Below are 20,040 nucleotides of genomic sequence, written 5' to 3'. Positions count from 1 at the left end.
TTTGACAGCCGAGTGAACAGCACGTTTAGTTGTCAGCAGCACTTGGAGTTTGTTTGTCCACCAGGATGACGTCGTCTGCTACTGCCCTATATTATAGCGGCTCTAACTCAAATCACCTTCAAACACGCGCCTCGAACCAAAACTGATGACGTTATGATGGCAATTTTAGGACTTCGGTTGTGAGTAGCCGGTTAACCGATCTATCTACTCGCATATACCCAATACGAACAATTCTGCAGACGAGAGTAGAAAGGCGGCTGTGTTGTGATGGTGGACGTTGTCAAACAGAAAAATAAAAACAAAAGTACTGCGAAGTCTGTCAAAAATGAATTTAGGACCGAGTAATCCTTACGGAAATTCCTTATTATTTGCTGGGTTTAACCAGGATCAAGGTAAATCAGTTCAGAAGAATTTTTAATTGCGATATGTTTTGTATTTTTATGAAAAATTCTAATGCGGAAATTTTTTCGATCTGGATTGTGTCGTGCAAAATGCATTAATGCTTTGTTAAAGACGTTTTATCATTTATTTATGATATTCAATTTGATCAAAGTGATTGTGTGTTTGTAAACTACTGTAACACTTCTGCGTATGATTGTTTCTTTCTTTAAAATACATTTTAACATGTACTACGTATTTGATAGCACTTTGTTTAATACGCATGTTCAAACTTTTAGAATGAATTCTACTTGTGTCCTGCATTGCAAAAAGTGCGTACTTATTGTAATTTGTAAAAATGTTTATTTTTTTAGGATGTTTTGCTTGTGGAATGGAAAATGGATTTCGTGTCTATAATTGTGACCCATTGAAAGAAAAAGAGAAACGGGGTAAAATGTTATTAGCATTGTTAATCATATCTTGGCTTATGTAAAATGTAATTCAAATCACAATAACATCACTATGCTGGATTTTTTCGTAGGGACTTACATAATTGTAATGGTACAATTTTTATTTATTTCTAGATCACAGACACATTAATTGTTTTAAAGTTGAAATTCTCAAAACTTTAAGATTGTACTTTTGAATTTAGTGTATTAATCATTTTCTATCTGTTTTAAAGTGACGGTTTTAGATGTAATTAACATTTTTTAAACAAACTATTTTTTGTGAGCAACTTAACTTAGACAAAGGAAACTTTCTTGTGTTTATTTATTTATTACATAAGCATTATTTTTATTCTCTCATTATTTCTTTAATCTAATCATAGATTATATAGTGACTATTACCTTCAAAAACTTTTTGCTATGTGTTTTCATTTTTGAGATTTTTATTTCATGCAATTCCCATATTGAAAGCAAAAGAGGACAAACTTGGGAACACGCCAACACACCTATCATTTGATTTTACCTGTGGCACTTTTATGTTTAAATTGATTTTATTTTTGATACAAAAAATGAGCAATCCGTTTGTGAAGTTCGCCATTTTAAGGTTTAACATTTAAAACTTTCTTTTATAGTGTCAGACGGTGGAAATATGTTTCAAAAAACCATAACATCTTATTATTTTCTTACTTAAATAATTTAGAAATTATTCAAATAATCCCTTTACCTAAATTGCAAAATTTTTATTTTATTTAAATTAAATGAGTGACCAAGAATTATCCCGGATCGGGCAACTATGAGTCACACATGGGGTAAATACGGGTCACCCCCCTTTTTTAAAGTAATCCTTGTCAAAAGTAATTAACCATTCTAAATTATCGTTTCTTAGCCCATAAAGAGATTTTTTAATGATAAAAAATTTTGTATTTTAGAGAAACACCGCATTATAATTGAAATAATTTGATGTTACTCGTACTAGTCGCCTACAATTAGTTATTGCTCTTAGCCCACAATTCCGTGAAGAAATTTCTTAAAAATTTGTATGCTACTTTCAATAATCATGTTTCTGTCAACAATATGTCGCTATCATCATTCATTACAAAGTCTGTCTGATGTTCAAGTGCAGAATGAATGCAATTGAGTTATTGCAGATTCTTTCTGCTTTTTCTCGTTGTCATAAACAATTCTAAAATAATCTCATTTTGCAGTTATGGGCTGTCTATATCAGCTTGTTGAGGTATTTTTTTTTTTTTTGAAAGCAGGGTTTTTCTTGATGACTACATCTGTGCTTTGCATTTGTTTTCTCTTCTGCTTCTTTTTCTCTTGTAGTTCCAAGATACAAGATTTGTTATAACTACTGAATTTATCTCTTTATTTGGTACTCCAAGGATTCATTTTAATTTGTTTCTTAGTTTGGTACTTGATAAGTGTCATTATTGCATGCTGAAATAGTTTATCTTCAAAGTTGAAATTGATTTGCTAGCCAAAAAGGCATGCTTCAGCAGCAATTAAAGATGATATATCATCCAATGTTGCACTTGGAGCATTAAAATTTCTTTTTAAGAAAAAGTTAATCACAGAAAGGATAAGTTGAAGTTAATACTGATATTATTCATATAGAAATAAATAAGAAAAATATCTAAAATATCATAAAATATACTGATCAAGTATTATCCCAGTGACCCCAGATTTACCCCACTAAACTGGAGTATAAATCGGTATACTTTAAATACTAACTATTTTTAAAATTCTTTTTTGAAGATGTTTTTATAGAAGTGTGAAAACTATTTTTTTCCCATTATATACTTTACTGTTGCATTGTTTTTGACTTAGCTGTGATAAAATTGAATGTATAAGGATGACTTAGCATAATTTAGTTTTTTTGTAAAAACATTTTTTAACAGTAAACAATTGGTGACCATTATTTACCCCGGAAAGAGAGTGACTCATAATTCACCCGGCTGACCCTATTAACAGGGTTTTTCATTTTTAATAGCAATTATGAGAAATATTCAAAAATAAGTAATTTTGCAACTAGCCTTTTATTTCTTCAATGAAACAACAGAAATTTGCTGTGAACTTAATTATGAATTTTATAGAAGTTTTTACTTTGGATTTGGTGCACACTAATATTGCTCATGAATCATGACAGTTTAGTACCTGCAGATCACCAAGTCTGGATCTGATTTTATACGCTTTTTTTTTAATTTGTACATTGTTGAAATTTAATAAAAGAATAAACAAAAGTTACATTTTACAAACCTGAAATAAATTGCTTAAAAGGAGTGAATTTGCATGAGTCTGCTGACTCACACAGATCCACTCCTGCCAGTGGCAAATTCTGGGGCAGTTAGAAGCCTCTTTATCTATCACAGAACTATATAAAGCATTTATTATGTATGTATGTTTTTGAATCCCCTTCGTGCCCAGGGGCGCCGACTTGCAAAAATCATTGGGGGGGGGCTGGCCCAGTCATCACCAGGGGTTTAGGGGGTATGTAATCCCATGGAGGTTCCCCCCCCCAAATAAAGGTCGATTGTTGTACATTGAAAATGCCAATTTACATATTTTCTGGTGTGTATAATTTAAAAAACAAACAGTATGTGGCATGGCGTTTTCAAAGTAAAACAATCCAAAAATTGGTATACAAATTTTTCTGGTTCAACTAGATCATGTCACTTGTCTTAGTAAGAGACATTTTTTTTTGTTCTATTTTATGGGGAGTCATGCAGTGCCGTCAGGGGCGCGGACTTGCAAAAATCATTGGGGGGGGGGGGGCTGGCCCAGTCATCACCGGGGGTTTAGGGGGTATGTAATCCCATGGAGGTCCCCCCCCCAAATAAAGGTCGATTGTTGTGCCTTGAAAATGCCAATTTACATATTTTCTGGTGTGTATAATTTAAAAAACAAACAGTATGTGGCATGGCGTTTTAAGTAAAACAATCCAAAAATTGGTATACAAATTTTTCTGGTTCAACTAGATCATGTCACTTGTCTTAGTAAGAGACATTTTTTTTGTTCTATTTTATGGGGAGTCATGCAGTGCCGTAGCTAGGCATGGAAAATTTAGGGCGCTTGACTTGCATTGAAGAGCACTACCAGAGACGCCGACTTAAAAAATATCGGGGGAAAGGGGGCATGCCTCAGGATATTTTCTAAATTTGAGATGAAAAATAGTGAGTTTTAAAGTTTTCTTAAAATCATATAATCAACATTAGAACCTCGAAAACTCGACAAGCCCGACACATATTTTTTGGCTTCGAAAAACGGAAGAAATAAATACAAACACACACAGTATTTTTGTAAAAAGGAAATTTAATTTACGCATGCTTTTTAAGACCAGTTGTTTTTACATTAGTGACATCGGCTAACATATTCAAGTGTAAACGCAGTCTCTCAATGTCTAGGTCAGTTTTGAAAAACTCAGTTGATTTTTCAAAATGTTCTCTTCTCTTTCACCTCTGTTTAATAAAAGCAAGCACTCTTGTTTAACTGCAATGACCTGTGTGCGTCCAGTTGATGTAAATCGCCCAATAATGCAAAATTGCACCATTTTACAAACCTCAATGTATATTGCCTTGTAGTACAGTCAACTCCCGTCTTACACGAGGGATGCATTCCAAGACCTCTCGCGTAGGTCGAATTTTCGCGTTGTGGAAAAGGGTATGTGTAAAATTTTTATAAACGTACCCAATTATTTTAGACACTTGTAAACACCCTCTAAAACTGTTAAAAACCATCTCTTAACTAACTGTACATTACTGTCTCTTACATAAAGAACTGAATGTTTACTTGTATTTAAAAAAAAAAAAACGGTTTATTCAACATAAAATACTGCTACGATGTACAAAATCAATGATTAATGGGAAAGAAAGAAAAAATAAACCGGTATACGGTAGACACAGTATATAGTAAGAAAAGCAAATGCATCTTTAATTGTACTGTACAGTCGATCAATTAATGATATTCGTACACAATACATGAGCAGTTTCCATTTTCATAAATTTTTGCAAGACACTACTCGGTGAATTTTTACGGATTTCCTTTTCTTGACTTGTAATTGTATGTACGGAAGAATCACTCATACCTAATTCTCGTGTTACCTTCAACGCATTTTTTAGTTGACCATCAGCTTTTCAAGAAGCTCTAGCTTTTCTTTAATTGTCATGAAACTTTCTCTTTTTATCTTCACAAACTTTAGATGAAACAGCGCTCTTAGGTGTCATTATATTTCATTAACTTTCGCATTTAAAATGAAAAGGGAACTTCTACTCTCAGCGATGGTAAAAGGATAAAGATACATTCATGGGAAAAAAATTTTTAGTAGCCAATAACAAAGCTGATACGAACACACCACGATTCCCTTCCGAGAATTTTCGTGTTGCGGTGAGGAATTCGCGTTAGGTCTGAATACTGGAGAAAAAATCGTGTTATAGCTATTTCGCATAAGTAGCGCGAGTCAAATGTTTTCCTTTGGGATTTTGAAAGTGTGCGGTGAGCCTTCATTGTTTTCATACTTCTTTGGTACACGTCAATTCCGAGGAAGGGAAGGATCATCATTTTGTGAAGATTTTCTTTTAAACACGATTCCCAAAAGTATTCAAAACTATCACGCCTCCCATTTTATATACAAATCAAACTCTCATATATATATTTTCCAGATCAGCAACACTTAGGTGAGCGCGCCGCAGCGCTGCCCACCGGCAACAGACTTGACCCGTAAGTTCGTGCACTGGGACAAATTTTTACAGTACTCGCAGCACTGTAACACTATCATCATTCGCACCACTCGTTTTCAGTTAACCTGCTTACACAACCATAATAATTATTTGTTTTAACTCATTACTGAATATATTTTGCAAGGTAAACTATCTTCAAACAAGGAAAATAAAAGATAAATTTATGAGTTTAGAAAGCATAATGTAACTTATAATTTTCTTGATTTATTGGGGGGGGGGGGGGGGCTCTACCCCCTCAAAAATATTTTTGAGGGGGCTCGGGCCCCCTCAAGCCCTATGGAGTCGGCGCCACTGTTCGTGCCCCTATGGTTGTGGGGCCCCATGCAATTGTGACATGGTTAATCAAAACCGCATAAATTAAGGCCTAATAGTAGTGTTAAAATAGGGGTTAAGTAATCTGGATGGAAAAAAAAAACCCCTTCATTCCAGGGATAGATAAATATATATAAGTTTAATGTGTGCTTACTCCAATACATATGTACAACATGCATAAAAAACATGGTTTAACTTAGTGTTTGTAAAAAGAAGCTGGTTATGATATTCTTTTGGCAGTCATTAATTATTTTTCTCTTGTTCTTTGTGGGGCATTAAGACTCCATACTCACTCATCTCATTTCTATCATGATGGGACCTTTCAAGGGCGCCCATATGCAAAACTTTAAGGGGGGCTCAGATATTTTCCCCATGGTTTAGTAGGATATTTCCCCAATAGAAACCGATTTCAGTACAGATTAGAGTTATTAAAGTTTGACATTTTTAATGAATTATTCATTAATTGCTGAAGAAGAAATGTTTTTACATTTTTGCAAAGAAAAAAGTACTTAAAGCAAAGAAGTTCCAATTTCTAAGGGGAGGCTTGAGCCCCCTATATGGGCACCCTTGGGACCTTTCTTAACTAACAAATCAGAAAGATCATTTTTCACTGTCAAGGAATGCTCAAAAGTTTCAGTGTGCAAGCTTTTGGTTGTGTGTCATTGATGTCGGTATCCTCATTGGATTTATTCTCTTTTGTCACTTGTAAATGTGTTGTGTAAGTTCTTCTTTCTGTCAGCTCTAAATGTTGTAACTTTTAATACTTAACTTCTCAAATGAGTTCTGGAACCAAAAGAAAAAAATGTCTCCAGTGGCCCAATCTCACTTATTAGCATACCAAAATGAAATTTATTTCCCTTTATCTGCAATCCAGTAGTTTGGATTTTGGTAGAGAGGGGAAAGTTTTATTTCTTTGCAATGCCTCACCTGCATAAAATCAAAACTTATAGGTATAAAATAAAATTAAGGCGTCAAATCTTAAACCACATGTGATAAAATCCCCATAAAATAAACCCTGTTAAAACCTGGGTCTGCTGTACCTTATTATGATTAGCAGCAATATGTGTTGAAACCAAGGTCTGGAGGGGGGGAGGGGTTAACCTCCAACTATTCTCATTGCATTCCTGGAAGCAAATAACATTTTGGCATCTGATACAGATGCAACATCAATGTCAGCCTTTTGCACATATTGCTGTTTCTATAACATTTTTGTGGTTTTATTCAAATTTATTCAGTTTTTTGTACAATGCCGGTGACATTTAGCTTCTTTTAAGTATTAAAATTTATTTTGTTATAGTGTTTATATTTTGTAGTTTTTGTATCTACTTAACACCAAAATATATTTTATAATGATATTTTTTTTGCTTTTTATCAGATTTCTCTGATGGTGGTATTGGTTATGTTGAAATGTTATTTAGGTGTAACTACTTGGCTTTAGTTGGCGGAGGAAAAACACCAAGATATCCACCCAACAAAGGTAAAAAAAAAAACTTTCTAAATAATTAAGCTTTTTAATATTTTTACCTAATTACATTGGAGGAGTATTTTACATATGTATATACAGTAGAGTCCTAAAAATCTAAGGTAATTCCGGCTCACATCATCTCAGATTCCTGTAAACTCGGATTTTCTGACAAATTCTTAACAGTTGAATACTATTCAGATGACATAAAAATGCGCACCTTTTAATTTCTTGTACTAGGGGTCTCCAACCTACTGCATGTGAACAGACATTTCTCTGACCCTAAAAAAGCTGAGAAAACCTATAAATTTAATAATATATTTCCTTTAAAGCATTTTTAAAGAAAACTAAGCAGAGAAAATAACAAAAGCTCCCTTCAATACTTAATGAAAAAAAAAAAAAAAGTGAATACAAAAATGGTTAGTCATTGAAGGCTGAAATTTCGTGTGTACCATTCGTGTGGCATCAAGTTGTGCACTTTTTTTATTAATTGGAATCCATTATTCCAAAAGGGCTGTTTATTCATTCTTTGAGAAAAAATTGTTAATTTTTAGTCCTTTTTCCTATCAAGTTATTATCTTAGAGGCATCTATTTTTTAATCTCTAGTAGTCAATGAATATTTTGTACCACTTGGCAGATCTTGTTGACACTGATTTCTCAATACCTTTTTATTATTTTATTGTGTGTAGCTAATAAGGTTTTAGAATAACAGAAGTTCTCAAATTTTAATGCAAGTAATTGTTTAGCAATTAAAAATATACTTTAAGAAATGAAGCAATCGCTTCAAATTAAACAGAACCTTGGGTACTTTTGAGAAACAGATTTTCAAGACTACATACTTATAATGTTTGTTTGCTTTTTATTATTATTTTAAAGGGTTTCATTTTGCTCTCTATTACCATGCAGAGGAATTTTACTATTATTATTTCAGTAATCAATATTGTCCTTACACTTCAAATCTAACTGTAATTTTACTCATTTTTTGTCATTTTGTATGCTCTTTTAATTTAGATACCCCTTCCCCCTTACTGTATGTCTGGTGGCCTCCTATGTACTATTATTATTATTATTCCTCTTTACTAATGAATAACATTGCATATGTGAAACGTGAGTGTTTAAAAAAGGTAATTCAATTTTTAAAATTGATTAAATGCACCTTTACCACTTATTTGAGAGTATGTTAAACTTTTATTAAAAATTTTTTGTTTAATTGATGGATAGGTGTTTTTGATGAATTTAGTATCAAAGTTGAAATTTCAAATGGAGAATAAAATATGAATAAAAGAATAGACATTTAATGAGTTATAAAATTTTACAGCAATCAATTTACACTTACCGTATTTTCCTACATATAATCTGGATTATCTGCTAAAAAAGGCAAAGTTTATGAGGTACGGATTATATGTAGCCGCGGATTATCTGTGATTTTTTTCCCCTTAACAACAACTCATTGAACCTCACGCCAACTGAATGTTGTTTATTTTACAAAGCATGCTTGTTCTTCCGCGCTACCTGCCTGTATGTTGGTTATTTTACGTTGCTTGAATGTTCCTCTTGGTGATTCAGGTCATATAAAATAAGCAAGATTACAGTGAAATAGATAGCCATTTGCACAAAATTAGACCGTATGCTCCTTTGTCTTGACTTTTTGTTTGTCAAGTAATTAGCTTACTATAATCAAGATTTCAAGAAGAAATCATTATATTTTAGATTATATTTCAGATTAATTTTGATTATGCCTTCAAAGTTACTTTTTCACGTTTTTAGTTTAGTTGCTCAAATGGTATGTTAAATTCAAACTTTATTTTTTTACATCGTGTTATCCGAGGATTATACGAGGCTTTTTTTTTCTTCATGCCGATTTTTGGACCTGCGAATTCTAGACCGCCCATGGATAATGCGCAAGAAAATACGGTAGTTTTATTCTTCTATGTTTATAAGACTAATGTCTGTTAGTCTAACAATGTGCAATAACTAAATTAATGAAAAGTTGCAATTATAAAAGTTAATCAGGGTAAAAATTAATGAAAACCTGGAAACAAAAAACAGCAGTGTTTGGAAAATGCCATTGTCTTACAAGAAGTTGTCATCTTTTGACTTTTTTGCTCTTTGTGAAATAAAACTTTCAATAGAAAGAAAATATATTTAATGCACCCCCCCCCCCCAGCATGGTCTCCACATTTGTTCAGGGCCCCCGTTACCACATCATAACAAGATCCATCAACAGGCCTTTTCATTTTTGCCAATCTTAGAAAGTGATATAAAAATATAAATTTTATCATTTTTTCATTCCTGGCTCTGTTGGTGTGGGGGCCATGCAGTGTATACAAATACAAATACAAAAGCGACGACCAGCAACAGGCTCTGGGCCCAGCTAGACTGGTCCTAGTCAATTTACAATCCCCAGTGAAGATCAATGGCCCTCTTAAAACTATCTACTCCCTTGCTCATTACCACCTCTTCCGGTAAACTGTTCCAAGGTTCCACTACCCTGCTATAATAATAATTTTTCCTAATATCCATGTTAACCTGAGATTTAAATAGCTTAAAACAATGACCCCTTGTCCTGTTTTCAGTGCTTAACTTCAGTCCCGTAAGCTTGATTTTTTTTTTCAAAACTATCCAATTTTTCAATTTGTTCTATTATTTTTCTAACTGAGAAAAGTATAAAATTTTGAATCTATATGATCATTTTCATGATAAATCTTATTTCTGGCACTTATGAGCAGGGTTCAGTGATTTGATTCAGCTTGATTTAAATCATAATTAAAATCATGATTTAAATCAAATGATTTTTTAAAAAAAATCATTGATTTAAATCAATTGATTTGAATTAAGTGATTTTTTTAACAAAATCATTAATTAAAATTAGTTGATTTTATTTTTATGATTTAATTTTGCCTTTTGATAATATGTTGCGTTAAATTTTACTTATTTGCATTACAATCTTAACTTTAATAGGAAAAAATACTTAGATCCCTATTTTTGTGTGTGAAACAAATTTTCTCTCTTGCAATATTTCTTTTACTCCAAATGTACAGTCATTTCAGTACAGAACCAAATAAAAATTTATACTGTTTCTTATACACCATCACTTATGTAGTTAATAAATAGTTGCTCAACATATATTCTTTTACACTAAAACCTACATGATGATGGAAACCTTATTTTTAAGTAAAGCACAAAGCAAAACGATTTCTTATCTAAGTAATATAACATATTTATAAATTTTAAAAATGTGTTGAGTAGTTTCAGAATTTATCTTAGTTTTAAAAGTAAACTGAATGGATTTATCTACTGTATGAAATATATTATGCTTATAAATGGTAAAGTAATTAATAACTACAAACTTTTGAAGATTAGGAAAAAAAAATGATTTAAGTAAAAAAAAATCCAATTTAAGTATCCCCCCCAGACTTTTTTGTGATAAAAAAAAATCATGAACCCTGCTTATGAGTAACATTTGTTTTCTTTTTTCTGGTACTTTTTTGTAGTTATGAATTTTTATTTTTAGTAATTGTTTGGGACGACTCTCAAGAGAAAAATGTCATTGAACTAGATTTTACTTCAGATGTCAAAGCTGTGAAACTGAGAAGAGATAGGTAATTAATGAAAAAAAAAAAATCTGTCAAGGTTGAGTTTTATTATACTTGGTATTTTTTTAGACTGTCAATAATGTATCTTAATCTTTTACTGAACCTATAAATATTTCTGTGATCATTGATTTATATTTCTAACGACCAAGTTTTGAACATTTATTAAAAGCAGATAAAAGGGTTGTCCATAAAATGAAGTTTCCCTATTTTTTTTTCACAATGAAAATTTTTTTTTTACTTGCATCGAGTAATACATCATTAGAAAGCTTGAACATTAAAGTTGCATCGAAGTCCCCATTGACTTCGATGCACTTTTTCATCCGGGTAACCATCTTTTTTATGCCTTGGTTGTAGAAGTTTCCTGCCGCACTACGAAGGTAACTCAGAACCTTTTCTTTTAGCTCTTCTCCGATTGCGAAATTCGTACCACCAAGATGTTTTTTCAAACCAGGGAAGAGATGATAATCGCTTGGGGTGAGATGAAATGCACAAATTTTGTGGCATAGCATAGCCAGAAAAAAGAAAAAAAAAAAAAAAAAAAATCAGAGGGGATATGATTAAATTTCGAAGGAGAATGTAGTCAGTTATAGTCTTTTTTATGGTCAAAAAAGGGAACATTTATGGGTTTCAGAAAGGTATGTATCCCTAACTATCTCCTTGTATAAACTCTGCACAAATTGAAATATGTATGGCTTTCAATTAACTTGAAAAATGTAGTAAATGCTACAAAAACAGGAATTTGAATATGCTTTTAAACAAGTTACATAAAATGGCTTTAAGTTCTGTTTTGCACAACCTGATATTAGTAATATAATTCAAATCATTTGATGCTAAATGCGAATACATAAGGTATAGATGTTATATAAAAATGGTGGGCATCATTTGGTCATCAGTGTTAAACATCTTTCCCCTCCTTGAAATGACTCAAATAATTTGAACAGTTAAAATGTAATCAGTGCCAAGTTCGAGTTTATGAACTTTGATAATCAGCCAGAATAACATTGCTAAATTTGATAAATTTTTTAATGAAATTCAATCATTTTTGATTTTTTAGAGTTATTTGTATGTTATTTGTCTCTCTGTCGTTGGACAAGATTTTACTTGTTTGTCATTTTATTTTAAGAAAATTCATGTTATTTAGTAGTTTTATTTACTGTAGTGTTGAAGTTTCTTGCTTTGATAAGCTTTTCGTTTCTTGCTTAGTCATTAAATCTCGAGGATAAATCTGATTTCATTAATGCAAATTTTTATTATAATTTACTATTTTGACATGAATTGCGGCATGTTTTTACTAGTAAAAGGGATAAAGAATATGTACTCAGAATTTCTCTTTCTTTTAATTAAAGATTAACTTAATCACTTTTTAGAAATGTTTATGAGATATTAACAGCTAATCTGCCTTTTACTTAAACAAAGTAGTAGTGTAAGTTTCATTAATTGAAGAACGGCCATAAAGCATTTTCTTTTCCCAGAACAATGTTGTTCAATGTTTTGCTTGTTTTAAAATTTATTATGGTAGATATCTTTTAAAAAATATATTTGAGGAAAGGAAGAATAGTTTGGATCAGGAGTGTTTACCTTTGTTTCTGAAGGAATTTACTTCAAAAATAATTGAAAACAAGAAAAGCCAGCCTGGGTGGCTGAAATTGAGGCTAAATTTAAGAGTTGAAGAAACAAGTTTTCTTGAAGAGACATCATTATTCAAATACAATTTTGTGAGCAATATGTATATAAAGTAATTGATTTTTTGTAATTTGCCAAGCGCCAAAACTAGTGAGGGAGGACAATATATATATAAAAAAAAGAAAAGAAAATGAGTAGGATTATTTCTTTAATGTTCTCAGTGGAAGAAATATTTTAGACATAATAATTTTAATTACTGCCTTCAGAATGCATATTACTTCAATTTTATTCTTAAACTTAAAAATATTAATTTTAAAAGAGAAACGCCTCTGCCCCTGCAACATAGGGTGTTTCTATCATGCCATTTGTTTACGTATGATGGAAGTTATTGCATAATTTAGATGGTTTTACCTATTGCTTGCGCTTGCTTGTGGAAAAGGAAAAACTGTCATTAGGATTTGTCTGCCTTCTTTTTCCTGGATCTAATGTATATTTGATTCTGGGTAGTAAAAATCTATTGAGAAACAATAGTCTCTTCTGTAATATTAAATTTAGTTTATAATCAGATTCTCTGAGATGAAATGCACAAATTTTGTGGCATAGCATAGCCAGAAAAAAGAAAAAAATAAAAAATCAGAGGGGATATGATTAAATTTCGAAGGAGAATGTAGTCACTTATAGTCTTTTTTATGGTCAAAAAAGGGAACATTTATGGGTTTCAGAAAGGTATGTATCCTAACTATCTCCTTGTATAAACTCTGCACAAATTGAAATATGTATGGCTTTCAATTAACTTGAAAAATGTAGTAAATGCTGCAAAAACAGGAATTTGAATATGCTTTTAAACAAGTTACATAAAATGGCTTTAAGTTCTGTTTTACACAACCTGATATTAGTAATATAATTCAAATCATTTGATGCTAAATGCGAATACATAAGGTATAGATGTTATATAAAAATGGTGGGCATCATTTGGTCATCAGTGTTAAACATCTTTCCCCTCCTTGAAATGACTCAAATAATTTGAACAGTTAAAATGTAATCAGTGCCAAGTTCGAGTTTATGAACTTTGATAATCAGCCAGAATAACATTGCTAAATTTGATAAATTTTTTAATGAAATTCAATCATTTTTGATTTTTTAGAGTTATTTGTATGTTATTTGTCTCTCTGTCGTTGGACAAGATTTTACTTGTTTGTCATTTTATTTTAAGAAAATTCACGTTATTTAGTAGTTTTATTTACTGTAGTGTTGAAGTTTCTTGCTTTGATAATAGAGAAAACCTCTTATTTCAGTGGTTCATTCATTATTCTTTCTTTTCAGAATTGTAGTTGTCCTAGAGACAATGATTAAAGTTTATACTTTCACACAAAATGCACAGTTACTTCACATATTCGAAACATGCTCAAATTCAAAAGGTATGATTATATTTCTATGCAAAACGATTTTTTTTAGTGAGTGTATTGATTGCTACTTCAGTTATTTGGCAACATTGATTCATATGCAAGATGCAGATAGTCTATGTACCATTGATATGTGTTGTGCTCTGAAATGATATTGATGTAGTAAAAAGGAAGTCAAACCGAATGTAGGAAACAAATAGGAGAGTGTTAAAGGGAGCATCTTGTTTTTTTTAAAAGCAAATACTGTACCCAGGTCTCATCTATGATTTTTGAAGACACTGGGTATGAAATTTATTTGGTGCCCCAGCTTCCCTGCTTATTCTATATAGTTTAATTATTATATTTTGATAAAGTAGCCCTCGTTATATCGTACTTGTCGGGAGACAATAAAAAATACGATATAACCGAGGTCATTAAAAGCAGCGATTCTTCTAACTGAAAAAACTTTCAAGTAACTGAGCATGTGTATCTAAAATTATTCTAGCTTATTCCTATATTAAGTTGAATTTCTGAGCAAAAACAACATAAAATTGTCTTACCATATGCTTAGAAAACAAAATGAAAATAATTAAATAATTTCTTAAAATGTAGTGAGCTTAAAAAGGAATATTTCTGGGGAATACAATGATTTTACTACTTAAGTGGTCATTTAAAACTAAGTTTTATTTTCTTTATTTTTTCTGAAGACAGATGAAAAGTGTGATATATCCGAATGTGTGGTATAACGAGGCGGGATATAAAGAGGGATTACTGTACTTGTGTTAACACAGCAATGCTAAATTTGGCGGTAATTTATATTACAATATAATGTTAAGATCTTGCTATTTTGGAAAATAAAATGAGTCCAAGTAAAAGTTATCCTACAGAATTGATGCCCCCCCCCCCAAATGTTTGTGTCCTGGGCCCGTGCTCCATGTGCCCTTGCCTTAATCTGGCCCTGACTTTTGATGTTACAACCAAGGTTACATTTCAAGAACATTGCTATAAGAAGTCTAATGGACCAACAAAGTTGCCTGACTCTATAACCAAGCCCTCACTGTAAATTAAGTCACTATAATCAAGTTCATTATTTTATGCTCTTCCAAAGAAAAAAGACAAGTCTAAAAGCAGCATGATTAAAAAGCATGAGTGCTAGACTTCAAAAACCCCGTAACTGTGCTGTACTGTAAATGTTAAAGTAATTTCACGAGTACATGAAATACACCGCCAGCTCAGTCAATTCCAGCCGAGGACTGCAGTTTTGTGCTTATTAGCACTCATCAGCCCGGCATAGGACTAACTGAGCTGAAGGTGTGAAAACCTCTTAAGGAAGCCAAGAGTGCCAAACAAACTGGTAGCTAATATAGAATTAGCATATTCGAGTTGAACCGAACCATTGTTTCGGTCACTCGTCTGGTCTGTGCTAATTCTATATTAGCTACCAGTTTGTTTGACACTCTTGGCTTCCTTAAGAGGTTTTCACACCTTCAGCTCAGTTAGTCCTATGCCGGGCTGATGAGTGCTAATAAGCACGAAACTGCAGTCCTCGGCTGGAATTGACCGAGTTGGCGGTGTATTTCATGTATTTCTACCTTAGCCCTGGCTATAGGGCGGTAACTTACTGAATAATTTCACTAGTGCTTATTAAAAATGGTCTAACTTTTCAGCTTTTAGGAATAAAAGTTTTTTTTTTTTTTTGCTATGCTGCATTTAATAACTAAATTAAATGTCTGAGTATGCTTTAATTGTCTGTAAAATATATTGTACAAATTTTCAATATGATTTTTAGAAATAAATTGTATAATGTTCAACTTGCCAGATCTGCCATGAAAAATACAGTTTCTATATTTAAATTAAATATATGTGAAATGCATTGATGGAAACTAAACAATTTTTTCGGATAAAATTTATGTGACTGTTAAATATTCTTACTTGTAAGGCATACAGACTTGGTGAAGAAAATAACGCTTCTTTCTTTCATGTTTACTTTCTCTAAATGAAATTGGTGTTTCTTAACATCTCCAATAAGTGCTATTATTTTTGATATCCCCTTTTTGTGAAACCCTTGGTTTTTGTTTGGTAGTGTAGTTTAAATGTAATACTCTAAAAGTGATTTTCTTGCTATATTTATTATTTTTTCAAATAACTGTTAACATTAGCCTTTATGTATGAAAGTTAAATTCTCATGCCAGGTTTAGAATTAAATCTTTTGCTGTGATTCTTTTTTTTTTTTTTGACTCAAAGTTTGGAACTAAATTTCACTCATGCTTTATAAGTACCAACATCGCCTTTCATAACAAGTGGAGGGGGGAGGGGGTTAAATATTCATCGATTCATCTTTCAAACTGCTCAGGAATTCTAATAATAGCATTACTTTAAATTTATGTTGCAAAGAGGAAATCATTTCAATAAAACTTACATATTCTTGTACTGCCATTGTCAGAGGTGGTGTTCAATTCACAATTTATTTTAATATTTCCTCTGCTGTTCATTCGGAAAATACTGATTCAAAGCTTCACTCAAACCTTTTTCTAATAAATAGTTTGAATTAAGAAAAAAATATAAATTTTGCAGATCCCTTGGAGAGATCTCCATGGAAGCCTAATGTTCCGAAGAACACAATTTAAAAATGCTGCTCTATATGATTCTTTATTTTCAATGATTCTTGCTTTCTTAATATTTAATGTACACCTGGAAGTTAAGAATATTATCTTATGGCTAATACAAACTTTTATAAGAATTCTGTAATCTTAATAATTTTTCGGTAAAACTTGATTGTTTAGGTCTTTGTGTCCTGTGCCCGAATAGCAATAACTCTCTTCTTGCTTTTCCTGGATGCAAGACTGGCCATGTTCACATTGTAGATCTTGCTAATACAGAGAAAGCACCTCTCGACATTGCAGCTCATGAGGCATCACTTAGTTGTATTGCTCTGAATTTAGTTGGAACAAAGATAGCTACTGCTTCTGAAAAGGTTAGTTCATTTGCTGGCTTCACTATTTTTGTGATAACTGTTTTTTAGTTAGCTAAATGAACCTACATGCATGTTATTCAACATGTGATTTCAAACAACCGGGGGAGGGGGGAGGGGATATCGAGTTTATAGGAGACCTGGTAGAAGAAAGGTTCAAAAAAGGCCAATTTTAGAAAACCTAAAAAGAGTGATGATTACTTCAGTAGATATGTTGTAGCCAGTTCAGTAGTTAACTTAAACACCTTTCACATGGAAATACTTTGTGGACTGACTTTACTTAAAAGTTTTTGACTTTTTGCAAAATAAAAGAGTAATAAAACAAAACTTTAGCAGTTACATGTAACTTTATGACAAAAAATGGACAGGTATTTAACAGCTTGAGTATCATTGCAATTAAATTCTATACTTATATTTTACTATCTCATTTTTAATAGTTTTATGAAATAATTGTTTTTTTTTTGCACCTTACTCATATAAGCAACCTATGCTGTTTCTCTCACTGGATACGATAAAATGAAGATTAAAGTAATATTTAAAGCAGAGGTTAGAGTTCTGCCGTGCTAAGCACAAAAGTCGCATCTGCATTTTTTATCAAAATAGAGTAACGCTCACCAGGTGGTTCTTTGTTACATATTTCACCTAAAGACAATGTTTTATGGTCAATTATGGTGGGAAATATTTGTAAAAAAAGTCTGAAAAAGTTGTGTCTAAGTGAAATTCGTGGAGGCACACAATTTTAGCGACGATTTCACAGTTTAAATTCGACTGCAGAAACAAATTTAGAGCTTAGCACAGCAAATTGTTCTAATTCTCCTTACATTCAATTACTTTTAATGTCCTAAAACTCCTAAAGTTTTTTACTTTGTTCTTAGTTTCGCAAAATTTTTGTTATTTTACTTCACATTTTTTTGCAGAAATAGAGAAAGTTCTGCTTAAATTGTAGTGATATTGTCCTTGCACAGTTGTGTGTGGTAGAAATCACTTGTCTGTCAAGAAACTGCTCATGGTAGGATGCAGCAGAGCTGAAAAATTCAAATTTTTATATAGTAGCCAGTGACCAATTGATACCTTTTTCAGGAACTTTATTATGATTATTAATATTAACAGTCACTTTACCTAGAAGTTTTTAAATAAAAACAATAATGCAATTTTAAGACGCCAGTAAAAAAGCATGATGTGGTGACACTATTGACATATGAGACCAGTTGCAACATATTATGCATACTATAAAATGGAAAAAGAAAATGAAAATTAATAATTTTGCTTTGTGAATTAATAATAATAAAGTATGAGCGCTTGCATTTAAAAGTAAACAATATTTTTAAAAATATTAATTAGTGTAAAGTTTAAGTTTAAGTTATAAAATGTATACTGAAAAATAACCCCGCAGTGAATACATGGAAACAGTAAAAACGAAAAAGTGTTTGGTTTTATTTTAAGTGTTCTCTCAAAAATTATTTTGAGGACAGCCAGGCACATTTCCCCACCTCACGGCAACTTGAAAAATATTTATATTTTTTAATTGAAACAATTGAATACATTAAAAAAATAATAAAAATCCATAAAGTAGAGAAATAATTAAAAAAAAAAAAAAAAAAAAAACTCAAAGAATTCCATGACAGGAAGAAAAGGTTATTCAAAAATGGGACATTTTTGCTAATATTTTTTGAAACATAAAGAAATGAAAAAAATTGTTCACATATGCTCCTCTTTCTCCTACTTTTTTACTTCTCCTGATTGTTCAGCAGGCAAATTGGGTATGTTTATGTTATGCCAGTATGGTTTTGTCAATACGTAACTCAAATTGTTACTTGATATGTTTTTTGTAATCATAGTCAGCATGTATTCTGCACAGTTGGATTACGACTTTTGTTTGATGAACTTTGCATATGTGCTCTGTGGGAAAAATTTGATAGGTGAAGGTCATACTGACGCATTATAGCTAGCAACATTTAGGTCCTGTCAATGGCAGAAATTCTTATGCTGCTCATTTTTTAGAAGTCCTCTTTCAAGCGAAACAATTTACATATTTGATTTCTAAAACGTTTTTTTTTTTGAATGTATTTTTGTAGTTTTTTAAAGTATGACAAATTGGTGCTGAGCTGAAAAGAAGATTTTTGTTTTATCTATCTATCTATCTATATATATATATATATATATATAAGCATCTCCCCCCTTATTATACTGTATTTTTAAAGTGGCTTTATTGTGAATTAAGTGATTAAATATTCTTCACTTAGGGAACTCTAATTCGAATATTTGACACATCTTCTGGAAGTTTATTGAATGAATTAAGGAGAGGAGCTAATCAAGCAAATATTTATTGGTAAGTAATTTATTCTTTCTTGAAATTATTTTTTTCAGTCATGATTCTTTAACCTTATTTTTATGGAACATTAAAAATATTATTCTGCCACACATACTGTTTTTTCAGCTGTTTCCACAAATCTTCTTTTTGTATAAAAAATAAATAAAAAATAATTGCTATTTATTCTTTTTCCAGTATTAATTTCAACTTTGATTCATCCCTCATTTGTGTCTCAAGTGATCATGGTACTGTTCATATTTTTGCTGTTGAAGACAGTAAAAGAAATAAACAATCCAGGTAATAATAATAATAAAAGAAACTATTAACTGTAATTAACTTTTTTTTGTTTTCATGTCAAATACATTTAAGATTTTTTTCAACTAATTTCTGTAATATCGGTGTGCTTGTGAGGTGAAATGTTTAATTGAAACTTATGAATAAATTTCTCATTTAGTGTATTGACTTTTCTCTTAATGTGGAAAATGTTGCATTTGTGCCAAGAAGTAGGGAACAAAAATTATTTTGAATGCTCTCTATTATTAGTAAAACATTTAAAAACATTCCTGGAAATTAATGTTATCTAAATCTGCTGCATTCTAGTTCATTATATAGAAAATCACATTTTTGCCTGCATATTCATGTGACAAAGATCAAAGCTTTTTTGTTTGTATTCATTCTTACCAAATCCCAAAAATTGTTTGTAAAGATGGAAAATGACATTTTTTTATCTTAACTCAAATGCTCATCCTACTCAAGAGTGATTATGTACCCCCTCAAATGCTATGGAGTGCTCCTTAAAATGTGATCAAAATCCATCTACCC

General features: G+C 31.5%; 1 protein-coding gene across 1 annotated transcript in view; it reads left to right on the top strand.

Moving 5' to 3' along the window:
- Positions 1-256: 256 nt before the first annotated feature.
- LOC129220003 (WD repeat domain phosphoinositide-interacting protein 3-like) overlaps positions 257-20,040 on the top strand; it is a 36,896-nt gene continuing 17,112 nt past the window's right edge. Inside the window, exons 1-8 of the mRNA XM_054854329.1 lie at positions 257-392; positions 753-827; positions 7,248-7,349; positions 10,850-10,937; positions 13,878-13,972; positions 16,720-16,910; positions 19,151-19,236; positions 19,414-19,515. Coding sequence (XP_054710304.1) covers positions 326-392; positions 753-827; positions 7,248-7,349; positions 10,850-10,937; positions 13,878-13,972; positions 16,720-16,910; positions 19,151-19,236; positions 19,414-19,515 — 806 coding nt within the window. The 5' untranslated portion in view covers positions 257-325. The remainder of the gene's footprint in view (positions 393-752; positions 828-7,247; positions 7,350-10,849; positions 10,938-13,877; positions 13,973-16,719; positions 16,911-19,150; positions 19,237-19,413; positions 19,516-20,040) is intronic.

Source organism: Uloborus diversus, chromosome 4 (assembly GCF_026930045.1).
Source record: "Uloborus diversus isolate 005 chromosome 4, Udiv.v.3.1, whole genome shotgun sequence".
Taxonomy (NCBI): domain Eukaryota; kingdom Metazoa; phylum Arthropoda; class Arachnida; order Araneae; family Uloboridae; genus Uloborus; species Uloborus diversus.
This window is presented reverse-complemented; position numbering and strand designations above follow the sequence as displayed.